Source organism: Mustela putorius, unplaced genomic scaffold (genome assembly GCF_011764305.1).
Source record: "Mustela putorius furo isolate JIRA1106 unplaced genomic scaffold, ASM1176430v1.1 tig00000166_pilon_pilon_pilon, whole genome shotgun sequence".
In the NCBI taxonomy this organism is placed as follows: domain Eukaryota; kingdom Metazoa; phylum Chordata; class Mammalia; order Carnivora; family Mustelidae; genus Mustela; species Mustela putorius.
The window spans coordinates 6670025-6687906 of NW_025421301.1; the positions used below are offsets into that span (position 1 = coordinate 6670025).

General features: G+C 32.8%; 1 protein-coding gene across 2 annotated transcripts in view; it reads left to right on the forward strand.

Moving 5' to 3' along the window:
- IBTK (inhibitor of Bruton tyrosine kinase) overlaps positions 1-15780 on the forward strand; it is a 96134-nt gene extending 80354 nt beyond the window's left edge. For both annotated transcript variants that reach the window (XM_004773623.3, XM_004773624.3), the window contains exons 26-29: positions 2305-2451; positions 12865-12936; positions 13344-13476; positions 14514-15780. In XM_004773623.3, coding sequence (XP_004773680.1) covers positions 2305-2451; positions 12865-12936; positions 13344-13476; positions 14514-14645 — 484 coding nt within the window. In that variant the 3' untranslated portion in view covers positions 14646-15780. The remainder of the gene's footprint in view (positions 1-2304; positions 2452-12864; positions 12937-13343; positions 13477-14513) is intronic.
- Positions 15781-17882: the final 2102 nt, after the last annotated feature.

A 17882-nucleotide genomic window follows, 5' to 3' on the forward strand; every position in this document is an offset into this window, starting at 1 on the left:
CAGCGGCTTAACCCACTGAGCCACCCAGGCGCCCCACTACTTGTTTTTTAGTTTTGAGTTCTAGGAGTACTTAAAAAAAAAAAAAAGATTTTATTTATTTATTTGAGAGAGAGAGAATAAGCAGTGGGGAGAGGGATAAGCAGGCTCTCCACTGATCTGGGAGTCCCATGCAGGGCTCAATCCCAGGTTCCTGGGACCATGACCTGACCCAAAGGCAGATGCTTAACTGACTGAGCCACCCAGGCACCTCTCTAGGAGTTCTTTCTTTTTACAGTATGGATACAAGCCATTTGTCAACTATGTGTTTTGCAGATTTTTTTTTTCTTTCCCTTTTTTTAAAAAAAAATTATTTTATATTCTATTTTCTTAATGTCTTGTGATCAGAAATTTTAATTTTAGTTAAGTCTGATTCACCATTTCTTTATTTGGTGTTTATTCCTCTATAGATCCTAGAAACCTTTGCCTACCACCAAGTTATGAAGATAGTGTTTTGTTTTCTTCTAGGATATTTAGCTTTTACATTAGGTCTGTGATCCACCTTGAATTAATTTTGGGATATGGTATGAGATAAAGGTAAAGGTTTTTTCTTCTATCAACCATTTATTATAGATAAAGTACTTTTACCACTGAATTGTTTTGGGAATTAAGAAATTGAAATGGCTGTGTATATGAGGATCTGTATTTGAGCTCACTATTCTTTTCCACTGATCTGTTTGTTAATCCATATGTCTGTACCCCTCTGTCTTGATTACTCTGACTTGTTCTGTCTTCTTCCAACTTTGTATTTCTTTAAGAATACTTTGGCTAATTTAGGTTTTTTATATTCCCATATAAAAAATAGAATTAACTTGTTAGTTTCTACAGTTAAAAAAGCTAGTGGATTAATTCAGTTTTTAAAATAGAGATAGGTCTATATATATTTTTATTTCATATTTTTGTTACCTTTGATAAATATTTTTTTAAAAGATTTATTTATTTCAGAGAGAAAGTGCCTGAGTGGGAGGGACAGAGAGAGAGGGGAAGCAGACTATACTAAGCACAGGGCTTGACCCCATTACTGCAGAGATCATGCCCTGAGCTGAAATCGGATGCTTAACCAACTGAGCCACCCAGGCACCCTATTAAATTGATTTTTATCAAATGTATTTACATGAAGTAAATATAAATACTTATAATCTTTATTTTTTTAATTCCAGTGGTATCTTATATTCGTTAGATAGCCCCAACTAAGGATTTAGATAATCCTTAGATTATCCCTAAACAATGGCTTAAAACAATCAGTTTATTGTCTCATAGTTCCTTTAGGTCAGCTTCACTGAGTAATTGCTTATGGGTGTCCCTGGCTCAAGTATCCCACACTGTTGTAATCAAGGTTTAGCCAGGACTATCGTCATTTCTGATCCTGACTTGGAGAGGATCCTTGTCCAGGTTCACTCAGATGGATATAGAATACTGGATTGATAGCATTTTTTCCTAGCTTTCATAAAATTAAATATGTTGTTCCATTGTCTTTTGGCTTTCCTTGTTTCTAATAAGAGTATCATATTGTGTTATATTTCTTTCAAAATTTTCTTTTGATCTTTGGTATTTAGCAGCTTGTTTATTACATGTCTAAGTATGGTTTTCTTTAGATTGATTTTCTCTGGAGTTTGCTAAAATTCTTGAATCTTTTTATCTTCCACCAAATTTGGGAAATCCTTGGCTATTGTTTCATTAAATATTTTTGTCTGCCGTATTTCTAACCTCTTCTTCTGGTGCTCCCAGTTACGCTTATGGTAGACCTATTGATATTATCTGATAAGTCCCCATGGCATAATTTTTCTTCAGTCTTTTCTTCCCTTTGTTTAGTTTTAAAAATTTCTGTTGATTTATCTTCAGTTTTACTGATTCTTTTCAAATTGGCTATTCCATCCATCCAGTAAACTTTGTTTTTTAAATACTGTATTAAAAGTTATTGAATTTCTATTTTGTTCTTTTTCATAGTTTCTTTTCCCTGAGCTTATTCTTCAATTTATTCTGAGCATTTTTTATTGCTGCCTGAGGCTTAGTTATAACACTTGTTTTTAATATCATTGCTAATTTGAACATCTGGGTTATCGTCAGTGTTGGTCTCCATTGTTTTTTATCACATCATTTTGATTAGTTCACAACTGACAGCAAGAATCTAACATCACATTAAAAACCAATTTATAGATCATCACTGTAAAATTTTTATATACATTCTCTTCCTTTCCCCCTGGTAATTTCTAACAATGACCTTTTAAAAAAATGGATGTTGTAACTGATTTTTGTTCTTTTTTGTAGGGCATCTTCTCTGCATTCAGTTTCATCCAAGTCATTCCGGGATTTCTTAGAAGAAAAAAAATCTGTTATTGGCCATAGTTCAGGAAATCATGTCAGAAAAGTTTGTTTTAAAGGAATAGAAAATTCCCAGGCTCCAAAAGTTGAAAGGTAATAAGTTAAAAATTTTTTACCTTAAAAAATTCTGTGGTGGTTTTACATTCTGAAATAATCTTTAAAAATTTATCAGGCAGAGTTTTACACATTCTTTTGTACATTCAAAATTAACATGTCTGCTTTTTTGTGACTTTATTTTGGTATAATTTTCTTACAGTAAACTGTATATACCTTAAGTGTACAGTTTGATGTTCTGGCATATGTATGCATTTGTGAAACCATTACCACCTATATTCAAGACAATGACGATATAACCGTCATTCTCAGAACTTTCCTCATGCCCCTTGGTGATCTCTTTCTCTCTTCCTCATTTTGCTCTCTATGCAGCTGCTAATCCTCTTGTGTCAATAGAGACTATGTTGTATATTCTAGTTTTATACCTGTAGGATAATGTAATCTGTACTTTTAAAAATTCTCTTTTACTCAGTATATAGTTTTTTTATTTTTGCTATGTGTATCATTAGTTCATTCCATTTTACTACTGGGTAGTATTTCATTGTCATAAAGCAACCTATATATCTGCATCTGTTGATGGATGTTCGGGTGTTTCCAGTTCTTTCTCTAGTTATTTTTGATACTAGTTTTTAAAGTTCAGTGTTTTTTTGTTTTGTTTTGTTTTGTTTTTAATTATTTATTTGACAGACAGAGACACAATGAGAGAGGGAACACAAGCAGGGGGAGAAGGAGGGAGAAGCAGGCTTCCCGCCAAGCAGAGAGCCCAATGTGAGGCTCGATCCCAGAACCCTGGGACCATGACCGGAGCTGAAGGCAGACGCTTAACAACTGAGCCACCCAGACAACCCAGTTCAGTATATCTTAAAAGATGTTTCATATTTATTTATTCTTTTAAAAAAGATTTTATTTATTTACTTGACAGAGAGAGATTATAAGTAGGCAGAGAGGCATGCAGAGAGATAAGGGGAAGCAGGTTCCCTGCTGAGCAGAGAGTCCAGTGTGGGGCTCGATCCCATTATCCTGAGATCATGACCTGAGCTGAAGGCAGAGGCTTAACCCACTGAGCCACCCAGGCACCTCTAAAAGATGTTTCATATTTTAAATAACTACATGGAACATGAAAATCTAATCATAATTTAAAAAGCAATTTTCTAATAAAAATAGTTTTTCTGCCATAGTATATAAATTCTCTTAATCATTGTTCAAAAAAGAACATTTTTGGAGCATTAGATAATCCAGTGTTGGAAGAAAGAACCGTGTTTCAAGTTGGTTGACTAAATGGGATCTTTTTTTTCTTCTTTCTGCTAATATGACGTCTTCCAAAGATATTAATCCTTAAAGTATTTTAGACAAAACAAAAATGTAATTAAGAATGTTGTACTGTGACCAGATTAATATTTTACATAATGATAAAGCTTTTTAAACACTATTTGTTAGGCCTTTTTCCTCTAAGCCATTTTTAATGTGAAATCTTATGTCTAATTCCAGTAATAAGTTAATAAGTTAATATAAATTTCTCTAATCTAATCTAATTTTCTAATCTAATCTAAATTTCTCTGATTGAATTAAGAGGAGGGGTCTGGGAACAATACTATAGTTCAACCTTATCATATCTGCCTTTTAAGCAACTCCGAGGAACTATCAAAGTCTTCTAAAATTGGAAATTACTGGTTTAGATGAACTCTTTAAACATTTTCGTTGTTGATATTGTGACCTCCTGCCTTATTATAATGTACATTTGGGACCAAAGATCTTGAGCCATTTACTTAAATGATACAGAAAATCAGATCAGAAAGAATCTGAAGAAATCATTTTGTCTATCTCCCTGTGTTTATGAAAACTTTTATTAGTGGAACACTACAAAAATCTTAAATGTAATTCTAACATATAAAATAGATCAGCTTTTTATATGTTTACTTATGAAAAAGTGAGAATATTAAGGCTGGTTTGTTAGGGTCATAAATACAGAATTGGTTATGATTTAAGACATTGGTAGTTTTAAAATTGACAAGTATTTAGAGTTACAGTGATAAAATGAATTTAGCCCCTGCCTGTAGAGAGCACACAGTCCAAAAGAGAAACCTTACATTTGTAATTAAGTGTATAAAATATAATGAAAAATTGTATCAACCTCAACTTTTATTTCAGCATTTAATTGTCTAATATTAAGAAAATTCTGACTGAAATTTATAAATGGTTTAAGATTCTCTAAGAGCATACTTCATTTAAACAGAGATGGTGGAAGAAATTTTCTTCTTGAATTGGTATAGAAATGAATTAACCTGGCAACAGAAGTTAACATGTCAGTGATCTTTAATGTATTAAAAGTATTTGGAAAAAAAAGTATTTGAGTGCATATTTTTTTATTAGTCTCAAAATGTATTTCAGAAAAGTACTAACAAAGTTTGGTGAACATTTTATGATACACTGAAAATGACTGAACTAAATAATGTAGAGCTATTCAGTATTTTGTAAGTTGTATTCTTAAAAGATGTTGAGTGAGGGGCATTTTATTCCATTCCTAAATGACAGGTAGGCTTTTAAATGTTATTAAATTCTCAGAGTAAAAATGTTTATTTTCAACTACATTTGAGTGCCACTGTACCCATATACTTGGATTTATGTTTATATATTTATTTCATAAATGTGTCTATTAGGTATATAATTCTAAACAAATGTTTTAAAAAGTCATTATTTGTATATCTCATTACATATTTTGATTCCAAAATTTCTTAGAAATTGTTTTAAAAAATTGGTTGTCATACTCTGTTATGATCCTGCATCTATCACAATATTTTTAAAAATTGAATACAGTATAGTCTTTTTATTGATATAAGAGAAACATAAGATTACTACTGGTTTTTGTAAGTTGTGTGGTGAGTGGTGTAGACCAGGCATTTAAATAGAAGACATGTAACTTCCCTGTTTTCTTACTGTGAAACACATTAAGTCTGTCTCTATTTTTATTCATTTTTTTTCCTTTTTTATTTTGCACTCAAAGAGTTATTTTTCCTATCTATGGTTAATATTTATACCTGTGCTGGTATCTTAACTCCTTTCTACTTTAAAAGCCTTAAGCTGTGAATTATCCCTCTCTTTTCTTGTGGATATACAGCTTTGTACTTGTAGGTAGATACCTCCTATCTGGTTGTATACATGCTTATTAGATCTCTCTCATGTGGGCTGGATGAGGTAATGAATCCCTCAGTCATCCCCCACACTTTTTTCTAACAGTTTTCCTATCATTACCAATCCCCTAATCCCTTCACAGCCAGATTTCTCAAAAGAGTTGTCAACTCCCAATCACTTCTTAATCCAGTCTGGCTTCCAGTCCCATTACTAAACTGAAACAGTTCAGAGTAAGTTCAGCAGTGACCTCCATATTGCCAAAAACTTTTTATATGACTCATTCTATTTAAAGTTCAATTACAGGTCATATTCTCATTTCATTCTTATTCTTTCTCCACCATTTCATGAGCTTCTATTTTCAGTTATCAGCTATACACTAAAGACTCAAAAATCATATTGCCTGCTCACAACTGTCATCTGAGCTTCAGACTTACTCAGCTTTCTTCTTCATAACTCCATCCTACTTGGATGTTCAGAAATATTTTAACTTTGTCTAAAACCAAACAATGTTTTCCTCAAACTCCTTTCATAAAATCAAACAAAATTACAAAGCAGCTCATTCTTCCTGATTTTTCTTCCAAAATCCTTCCTGATTTACCCAAAGAAAACAAAAACATGAATTCAAAAATTACATGGCTCCCCTGTATTTATTGCATTTTTTTTACAATAGTCAAGATATGGAAGCAACCTAAGTGTCCATCAATTGATAAATGGATAGAGAAGATTGTGTGTGTGTGTGTGTGTGTGTGTGTGATGGAATATTACTTAGTCATAAAGAAGAATTAGATCTTGTCATTTGTGAGAGCGTGGATGGACCTAGAGGGTACTATGCTAAGTGAAATAAGTCAGACAATATAATTTCACTTCTAAGTGGAGTCTAACAAAACAAAAGAAATAAGCAAAACATTCATGTCTATAAATGGGTATGTTGGTGCCAGAAGGGAGGGTTGGGAGCATGGGCAAAATAGATGAAGGGGATTAAGAGATACAAACTTCCAGTTATAAATAAGTCATGGGGATGAAAAGTACACAATAGGGAATATAGTCAATGATACGTAATAATGTTGTATGGTGATAGATGGTGACTACATTTGTGGTTAAGCATGGCATAATATATAGAATTGTTAATCACTCTTGTATACCTAAAACAAATACATTATATGTTAATTCTACTTCAATTAAAAAAAATGCATATATGAAGTCCAGTTCTTCATGAGAGGAATGGAATATTTTATGGTTAAGTGGAAATAAAAAAGTGTATCATAATGCTTAGTTTAAAATAAAGATAAAAGTTCTCTTTAAAAAAAATCCATTCTTCCTGAATTTTCTTCCATGTTAAATGGCAAGGCTTTACTATTCCACCTTCCTTACTAATATTCAGTCTATCATCAGGACACTCCAGTTTTAATCCTTAAATATTCCTTAAATCATATATTAAATTGTATCTCCACTGTTTTTACCTTCATTCAGATTACTGTGATCTTTCACCTGGGCCACCCTGAGTAGCCTCCTAACTGGTCTTGCCATAACCTATCTTCCTCTCTCCAGTATATTGAAGCAGTTATATTCTTTTTCAAAATGGCAGATGTTATTGCTCTTAGGGTAAAAGCTAGAATTCTTATCTGGGTTTTAAGGCCTTCATAGTCTGTTTTCTTCTAACCTCTTATCTTTCTCTTTTAACATCTCTGGATTTTCTCTATCTTGTTCTTCTCTCAGTTTCTCAAATACCATTTACTTCTTGCCACTACCCTTTAACTAGATGACTCTGATTCTTTGTCTCTATTCAGTTATATTCTTTGGTGAAGTCAGACTTCCCTTACTGGGTCAGTATTTTCTGATATTTTCCCACAGCACTTCTCACTCATCACACTTTTCACAGTTATTAGTGTGATTCTTTGTTTAATGTTTTCAACTGTAAATATTTTAATGTCTGTATATCTAACTATATGTTCAATGAAAGCATAGGAGAGTCATCTCAATGAGAGACTGATCTGTGCTCCTCACTGAATTACCAATGCTTAGAATATTTTCTAGCATGTAATAGAGTTCAGTGAGAACAAGATGATAAGTTAAGGTAAAATTGTAGCTGTTTCAGGTAACATTTGTTTCTAATGAGTAAGTTATACTGTATGCCTTTGGTGTGTAAATTGTAAGTTATGAGCATTAAGTTCATTTTAATATTTTTACATTTTAAATATTAACACTATAGATTGAAATTTTCTTATTTTCTTTGGATAAGTCTATCTTAAAATACTGACGATTTGTGGTTTCATAGTTGATCACTAGAGTGTGCTATAACATCAAGGCTCTTAATTGTGAAAAGTGGCTTCTGCTATTATATGGGTTTAGAAATTGTAAAGGAGTGTATAATAGTATAATAGTATACAGTATTCTACAGGAGTATTTTATCAGTATATTATATAATACAAGAGTATTATATAGGAGTGTATAATGGTGTCATGCCATCCATAGCTTGTCTGTTTGGTACGTGGAAGTTAATGTTTTAAATAGCTGTATATTATCACTGATCACTGTATAATATCATATGATCACTGAGAAGGGAAATTGCTTGACTTTCATTTTTTAATTTCATTATAGAAAACATGAACTCATAAGTGAGCTTTTTAAAAAAGAAATAATGAAACAAAGTAAAATATTAATTCACCAAATTATATATGAACAGCATTCTGCTTGCCTCTATCAGGTGTATACATAGGAAGTGTTAAATATAGGTCTAGTCCCTTAAATATGTTTGAAATATCTAGTTGGTAAGTCTAAGTGTGCATACCTGAAAGGTAAATGAAAGGTCAAGAATGAAATTGGAATACAATATAACAGTATTAAGTCACAAGCAGTATATGATTTAAGTGCCAGGTGAGTGGAGAGGGAAAAAATGACTACGGGTTGGAATTATCAAGAAAAACCCAACTGAAGAAGGGCTTGAGTAATAGTTCATAAACACTTTTCTTATTCAGTGCCAAATATTTGATCATTATATGTATGGCCGTAATGAGTGATGTCAAAAAAATATTGATCTATTGCCACAAGCTTTTGAACACAAAATGGGATTTTTAAGAGAGCAGAAGTGTAATAGAGATGGTGTAAATAGAGGTAATAGTGAGAATTATAGCTGGAAGACAAATGGTATGTTCCTTTAGGGAATTTGTGTGGCAAGTGTAATGGAGTTCATCTTAGGAAATTCCTCAAATCATGTATTCTTGTTTTAAATGTAGAAAATACGATTACCTCCACCCCCCACCCCCTCCCACCACCCCAGCCAAGGCTAGAGAAATCCAGGAATGGCAATGTTATTTGGGGATGTTAAAATGCAGAAAGGAGGGATTTGTGGAATTTATGTGTTTATTATTACTTATATGTTCTTTTTCATTTTCATGTGTTTTCTTTCATTTTCCTTCCACTTAAGCATCCCTTTATGTAATTCTGGGCAGAAAATGATCTTGTGTTTCTTATTGGCAAGGAAAGCTACTTGCAAGGCAAAAATTATTCTGCCAGCTCTAAACATAATTAATGTAATTGTAAATAATTGTAATTAATTATAATTTATAATTTATAATTTGTAAATTGTAATTTGTAATTAAGCTAATACAGAATTCCTTAAAAAAATTAAAAGTCAGTGGTATGAGTAAGAAGTAATTTAGTTATTCTCAAAGTCTAAATTTGGTAAGATTAATGTTCAGTTTGAACAAAAATCCCTGAAAATAGATTTTATTATAGCCAGACTTTTAATGTTGCTTTTATTTTCAGAAGGCTAAATTTTATACAGATTGTCTATTGAGAAGTCTGTTTCTGTGTTGCAAATACCTACAGCTTAACAATGCTGTATTTATTATCTGAAAGCTTATCATGTTTTTGATATTTGTTTAATCAAAGCTCTAATAGTTTTGCTTCATTCTAAGATGAAATTTTCATGAACTTTCAGTTGTTTGGGTAAATTTATAGCTAATGAGATTATCCACTGAAAAAATCAGTAAGGGAAAGGCTTTTGGGATTACAATGTTAGAAAACAGATTTGAGTTTCAGTCTAACACAGTAGCCCTCTGTGAACCTTTCTGAACAAGATTAAGCACATCTAAAATAAGAATAATATCATACAGGTTTATTATAAGGCTTAATATCTGATAATGCATATGGAAGTACTTTATAAATGATAAAATGTTATACAGGCCAGTTGTTATACTTAAGCTCTAATTGCTTAAGTTTGATTTAACAAGGCCTAAATAGATACTTTAGTCCTGATAATCTGTTTTAGCCAGTACCATATCATTTTTCACAGACAGCTTGTAGATGCTCTTAATTAAATAATAAAGGATTCTACAATATTTTTCCATTTCATTGAAAGTGTCAAACACTTAGCCAATCCCAGACACTGGAGGGATTTTTGAATAGCACTCAAGTCATTATCTGTGTTTATTCCATATTATGCTTTAGTGCCCCAGAAGGCCTCTAATCTCTAATCTCAGACCGACTTTAGGACTTTTCTTTTCTTTCTTTTTTCCTTTCTTTCCTTCTTTCTGTCTTTCTCTCCTTCTTTCCTTCCTTCAAGGACTTTTCAAGGACCTTAACCATGGAATTTGCATTTAGTCACTAAAGTAGCACTCTATTCCATCAGAATGTAGAATTTTTTTCCCTTCATTCTGTAGCTATTCTAGTCTAGATACTCATCATCTTGTAAAATTTATTCCAGTAGCGTTCTAATTCATTTTCTTAGCTTCATTTTTCTCCTGGCTAGACGTTTTTTACTTCATCCTGGAAATTTCTCTTATTTTGGATATCATAGGTCAAGTCCTATTTTGGATATCATAGATTTCAAGTCCTAGAGCTTAAAACTAAGAACCTATAACTATACCTATTTTCAGTTCACTCAGTATCTACCATCTAGAGTTATCCGTAATTCAAAGGAATTAGGAACTTAAAAAAAAAACAAAAAACCTGTTTTCATTTCATACTTAAAATCCTCTGGCTTTCTTATTCTGTTATTTATAAACAACTGTGTTCCACATATTCTGTTGGACATGAGGCACAGTTCTGTACCTTGAGAGACTAGTCTAGCAGTTAAGACAGATGTGAAAACAATAGCAACACAGTGTGGGAAGCTCTGTAATAGTAGCTGAAAGTGCTGTAGGAGTAGAGAGAAGGTGGTATTTGAGCCAGTCCTTAAAGAATAAGAAGACATTTGTAGTGGAATGGATTCTAAACTAAGGGAAATTATAGAAATAAAGGCAGGTTTATGATAATGGAAAACATACTGTACTCTGAGTGAAAAAGATCTGCTTTGTGTTCTGTTTCTGTTACTTCCCAACCTATGACTCAGGCAATTATATATAATATTCTTTGAGTTTGAATTCCCTAATCACTGTAATGGAAATAATACATGTTTTCTTTATAGAGTATTGCAAAGATTAAGTGAGATAAAATATTTGAAAATACTCTCAGTGAATTTATTTGCCCATGCATCAGCTCTAAATGTTTTAGCTTTCAATGTATTTTGTACTCTGGCACTCATGGTTCATTTTAACTTTAGTTCTCTTTTAATCTCTTCCAAACTCTAATCCTGCCATTCTATTAATATCTTTACTTAAGTTACCAAAGTCTTTTACCATTCCATATATTTTACAGCCAAAAACCCTATTTCAGTGCCACTGTCCTCAGCTTTAATGCCATTTCTTCAGTGAAGCCCTCATGTCCGTTTCTCCTATGAATCCATACTACTTTGTGCAAATTGGTACAAGTATCGGTTGTTTTATCTCATATTGTTTTATCATTGTTTATAGATTTTTTAAAAGATATTATTTATTTATTTGACAGATCACAAGTAGGCAGAGAGGCAGGCAGAGAGAGCGGGGGAAGCAGGCTCCCCACCCAGCAGAGAGCCCAATGCTGGACTTGATCCCAGGACCCTGAGATAATGACCTGAGCTGAAGGCAGAGGCTTTAACCCACTGAGCCATCCAGGCACCCCTATAAATAGATTTTTAAATCTTTCCTCTCAGAGTTTTTAGAGGGGAAGGGACTAAGGTTTTAGTTTTTGTTTTTGTTTGTATCTTAAGGTAGTCACTAGATAGTTTTTGACGTAGTGTTCAATGATTCATTGCTTGCATATAACACCCAGTGCTCATCACATGTGCCCACCTCAGTACCCAGCATATGCCCTCCTCAATACCCATCACCTGGTTACCCCATCCCTCCCATCCCCCTCCTCTCTGAGACCCTCAGTTTGTTTCCTGGAGTCCATAATAGTCTCTCATGGTTCATCTCTCTCTCTGATTTCTCTCCCTTCAGTTTTCCCTTCTGAAGGGACCAAGTTTTTAATCAGCCTGATTTTCAGCACTATAGTGCTATACATACCTAACAACTGTACAGGTAATCCATAAATAAATCAGGAAGTCAATATTTGTTTGTTCATTCTCTGACTTTGTATTAAACCTGCCTAGGCGTAAATTTGCTCATTCCTGAAAGAGGGCATTTGATTAATCCTGATAACTCTAGGTACCTTTCTAGCTATAAAATTCCATAATTAGGCCAGTCTTTGTAGTACCTTTGTTAATTTTTTTTTCCCTTACAGGAAAACTTCTACCGCCTCATCCTATACCTCTTTTATTGTCTTCTCCATGAGGCCCTCTCAAATACCAAATCTTTATTTTCATAGTCCTTGTTAGATGGAGTCTAAGTTGTTTTCTGCTATATATCATTTTATATATTGTTTACTCATTTTGTGATTTCGTAGAAAAAAGAAATCATATCTTATATGATTATAAGCTTAATGCCTGGCTTATTAAAGTATTTACTCTATTAGTTGTTCATACAATTTGGCTAATTATCTGGTGTGTATATATTTTGAAACTTAATGCTAATTTTTCATTTTTATTCATAAACTATTACTAATGTAAAACTTTATTTACAAAGTTTTCCGTATTTCCTAATGTGTGTTTGATAATAGTAAATGGCTGTATGAGTATTATTAGAAAAATTAGAACATTTCTTGCAACATCTCTCTGGTATTTTATACACAGGATTTTATAACTACCTATAGATTCTTTTTTAATGGTTTTTATTTATTTGAAGAGGGAGCCTGGATGCTGGGCTTGATCCCAGAACACTTAGATCATGTCCCGAGCTGAGGGCAAACGCCAGGCACCCCTGTAGATTTTTTTTTACTTATAATTTTAAAGGTAAGTCTGACTTCCACTCATTAACTTGAATCCTGAGTCAGGACTTGTAATTCTTCCTCTGTATTTCTATTAGTAAACAATTTTGCTAATATTAGTAGAAGTTTTAACCTCTGGTTTTGGCATTTGTTTTGCAGTTGCTCCACTCATGGTACCCCAGGACCAGAAGGCAACCATATTTCAGATTTACCACTTCTAGACAGTCACAAGTAAGGCTAACTGATTAGCTTTGGAGCCTCCAAAGCTAAGCTATTGTTTAGTAGTGAAAGATAAGACTAAAAATTGGGAGTAGTATATTGAATAGAATGAGTTTTCTGACTACTGTCTATTCCATAGTTTGAGTTACCTTTCTGTTTGGTTATATCATTTCTGTTCCATCCAGCCTTTTGGTGTTTTCTAAAGTTTTCTCTATAGCACTGATCCAAATAAAATATTAGTTCTCCTTACTTCTCTTTCTCATCTCACCATTCTGTAAAGAGAATGCAAAAGCTTCCAAGTCCCTTCATATTGTAGGTCACTGGGAAAAAAAATGTAACACTGTTTAATATTTCAGAGGAGAATTTATATGCAAAAATTTGCAATGATGAATGAGAACTCATTGTTACTATTCTTTTAGTCCCTGGCTGTCTTCTTCATTGACTGCTCCTTCCATGGTAGCCCCAGTCACTTTTGCATCTATTGTAGAAGAAGAACTACAGCAGGAAGCAGCTCTTATCAGAAGTCGAGAAAAACCCTTGGCTTTGATTCAGGTAGGTAATGTGCCTTTATGGATTTAATTTAGTGAAGGGCTAGATAACATTTCATCTTGAGAAAATTGTGTTTGTTTTCATCACAAAGGTACATATATTTATCATGTTAAAATGTAGTGTAAAACTAAGGGACTCAATAGTATTAATTGAAGGAATTCAGGATAATTTAGAACAAAGCAATTGTCACAAGGGTAACTTTTTTTTTTTTTTTTTTTTAGCACTGGCAATGCTTTGGACTGTTTTAGTTTTTTTAAATAGTGATCAATAGGGCACCTGGGTGGCTCAGTCTGTTAAGCATGTGACTCTTGATTTTGGCTCAAGTCATGATCTCAGGGTCATGAAATCAAACTCCCTTTCTGGCTCCACACTGGGCAGTGGAGCTTGCTTAAGATTCTCTCTCTCCCTCTCCCCCTCCTGCCACACTCATGCGTGCTCTCTAAAAAATATAATAATAAAATTTTTATATAGATACACACACACACACGTATGAAATATATATATTTTATTACATAAATATATTTTATATATATATATGTATGAAAGTGATCAGTAATGAACTTGGCATTATCTAGTACTTATGGATCAGTAAGTGTTCTTAGGTTGTAAGCCACAGATACCAACTTTGGCTAACTTATAGAAAAGAGAAATTATTAGAGGGATATTAAAATTCCACAGATTTAGTTGAAAGACCAGGCAGCCAGGGTTGGAAACAGATAAGACCCATAGTTGTCCTGAAGAGTTAGGAGATTTGGAAGCAGAAAGTATCTCACTGAAATTATTGGAATGAATAGATTCCAACAACTATTTTCAGGAATTTTTTTTCTTTCTGTTCGAGATTAAAATTCAAGGGAGGGTGGTTATCTGATTATTCTTTTTCAGGCTTTAAGCCTTCTGCTTGCAAAGGGAATAGCAGGATACCTAATTTAGTTCTGCTGCATTGTATTCATAGAAAATGGTACTTCCACAAAAGGAGATTTAAAACCTAATATAATCCTGCTGAAAGATTAAAGCAAGTTTTTTTTTCACCCTTTTTTCAGATTGAAGAGCGTGCAATACAAGATTTATTGATTTTTTATGAGGCATTTGGCAACCCTGATGAGTTTGTCATTGTTGAAAGGACACCACAGGGACCACTGGCAGTACCTATGTGGAATAAGCATGGATGCTAATTTACTCTGGAGATGAAATGCATTTTTCATCAGTCATGATTGTTATAAAGAAGAGCTATGGAAAAAGAGTTCTTACAAATTTGGTAACATTCTAGAAAGAATGAGAAAGGATCGAATTTCTTTAGTACAGCTTAGGTGTGTAATGTCCGTATGATAAAAACAAATGCCACAGAATTGTGATTTTAGTAACTTTTTATGTAAAAATGTGAGAGGAAAAACTTCACTAGGTTAAAAGTTTAAGTAGAATTATTTCTTCTGAACAGTCTGAAAAGGAAAACATGAGTGATTGAAGTTTAAAATTTAAGAGTGAGGAATGAAAAATAACTTTCCATTTGAGAATTTTGGATAAATAATTTAGAAGATATTGCCAAATATCTGTTGTCACTCTTTTTCTTTTTAAATATATGATATTGGTCAGCTTAAAGTAGGAGCATCCGCCATTACTTCTGATCCATTAATAGCCAAATTTTGTGTTTGCAGTTATAGTTTGTTTTCATTCTTGTCTTTTGATCAGGCCGTCAATGTTCCAGGTTTGTTTTAAGTGTGGACTGCTCAAATGCTGTATTATTTCAATTTGTACAGCACATTTTGCATTAAATTATGAAATACAGTGCAAAGAGAATGTGAATACTATTCTGAAGCTTAGTCCAAGATAATGGTTCCTTTATTAAATTTGGAGTCATTGTGTGTTGTTTTTTGGTGGGGAGGGGAGACTGCATAAAAACCTGATTATGAATCAATTTCTCGAAATATTAAAGTTTTCCAAAATAGATGATTATACATGCAAGAATTAATAGTTTTGAAGACTCTTTACAATATTATGTAATCAGAAGTTCTCTAAGCCAGAGTTATATGAATAGACATATGCATTGTTTTCTTTACAGTATGATGTTTGGTTTTAAATGTTTAGATTTGTTAAAAACAAATGTTAAATCTGTGCTCCAGTAAACTAGACAAATTGAGAAGGTTAATGTTCTCATTTCTGAAACATAATCCTAGTAGAACATATAGGCAATTCACTGCTGTAATTCAGGTGATGGAAATATGTCTGAAACTAACTTAATACTTGAGGTTTAGCTCTACCTAAAACAGCAAATTTGTAAGCATATGTGCAATAAAAAATAATCTTGATCCATTTTAGTGTTAACATGTCTTCAATATCTGGTACTATATTGACATCTACCATAGGAGGAATTACTAGCCGGTGTTGTTTACATTGATGCTGTGTGTTCATTCCTTCAGTGCTTGAAAAAGGCAGTTTTCCTAAGATGCGTCTATGATAAGTTTTATATTACGTTTAACTAAATTGAAAAGAAATAGATTTTGTAATGTTTTATTGAAGTTGCAGTTAAGAGGCCTTTACTAAAGTAATTGCTTTATTTCATATGAGGCTTTGATTCTTAATGCATATTGGGATCATTAACATTTAAAGATGCTATAAAGTGGTGGTTTTCACAGTGCACTCCATGTTGCCTGGAAAGCACCTTTGTTGGATGGGATTTGAAGGAGGGACAGGGCTAACTGAGTCTGTGGGGCATTTACAAAGCTCCACCAGAGTGTCGCACTTTCTGGCCCATTTTATATAGTGAGGTGTTACATGAAATTTCATTGGGGGGCGGGGGAAGGAATTCTTTTGCTAGTAAAGTGAAAGATAAGCATGCTATACACTGTAACTTCCATAAACAATTCCATGAAGATAGTAACCTAATACTTTACCACCAAAAAGCCCAGGAAAGTGATGGTCCCCCTCCCCACCAACAACAATATTATTCTGCCTGTAGTATTTAATTCATCTTTAATCTCCTTGATTTCAAGACTTAACAGAATTGAAGAAAATCTGGATATTGTCAATTTAAAGGATCAGGGAGTGAAGAGGTTTTTAAGATTGACCAAAACAATCGTAGAACTCTTTAGCCTGGAAAGGTGATGGTTAATGGAAGTAGAGTGGTAAAATAAGAATATTTTGAAAACTTGCAAAATTGCCAAGTCTGCCAGTCAAGTAAATTTTTTGACAAAATACTAGGATTTGGGACCTCTCTTAAAGTTCAAAAGAAGTAACTTTTAAAACAAAGTTAAGAGATTCCTACTTTATATTATATAGGAATGACAGAGTTGAGAAATACTGCTAGTCAATATCTAGGTTTGTTCTATAGCTCTTGGAGATTGGGTGTATGGGTTTGCTCATGATAAGGGTATTAATAGCTGTTTCATAAAATTTTAGATCTGAAGAAGCCTAATACATTAACGTTGCATATTGTCTTCATTTTATTTAAAAAAAAAAAAAAAAAAGGCCAACTCCAGAGAAAGTGACTAAGAATGAAGCCTGTCTTTTCAGTCTGATTCCCCTAGAGCCGTGCCTCCTAGAAATTAGCAATTTAACCAAGACTGAGAACAAATTTAAAAAGCACTTAGAAAAGATAAATGTAACCAGAAGCTTTCAGAATTGTCTGTTTAAGAGAACTTTTCAGAAGAAACTAAAACAACCTTCTAACAAAGAATTGGGAACAAGTGATCCCAGGATTTATGGTACTGCTTATGTGTATCTTTTTTGCTTGAAGTGATGCTCAGTTATGTTCAGATACCAGAAAAACCTCATCTTTCCTATACACATAACCATCAAACTGTATCTTCATCTTTATGGATTTTATTTTATTTTTCTAATGTCTCTCTACTTGGCTGTCTTTACTTGTCTCTCTGCTTGGCTGCCATTTCATGTGTCAAAACTGAATTCTTGATACCCCAAACTTCCTGATCTTTATTTTCTTATCTCTTATTTTGTCATTCTTATAAGTCATTCGGGCTGAACTTTTGGATTCTACCTTATCTCTTTCCCCATTTGCCCCCCCTACATTTATTGGTTGTCCAGCTCCTATCATTTATTTAATCTTTTTCCATTTCATTCTTCATTTCACTCATTTCCATTACTACTACTATGTTTTATGTTCTTTTTTCTTTCCAAAAATTCTTAGACCTTTTGGTCTCAGTACAAAAGGTTTATACTGATAAAATATTACTGAAAACTCTAAAGAGCTTTTGTTTATACGTGTTACATCTATTTGTATTTAATGTATTCAAAATTAGAAATGTAAAAATTCAATTCCTTTAAAAATCATAACCATATGTTAAATAACATTTTTAATAAAAATGTAACTATTTTACAAAATAAAATTAAGATTGGGATCATTTTATATTTTTATATATAAAAATAAATACAAAATAAATATAAATATAAAAACA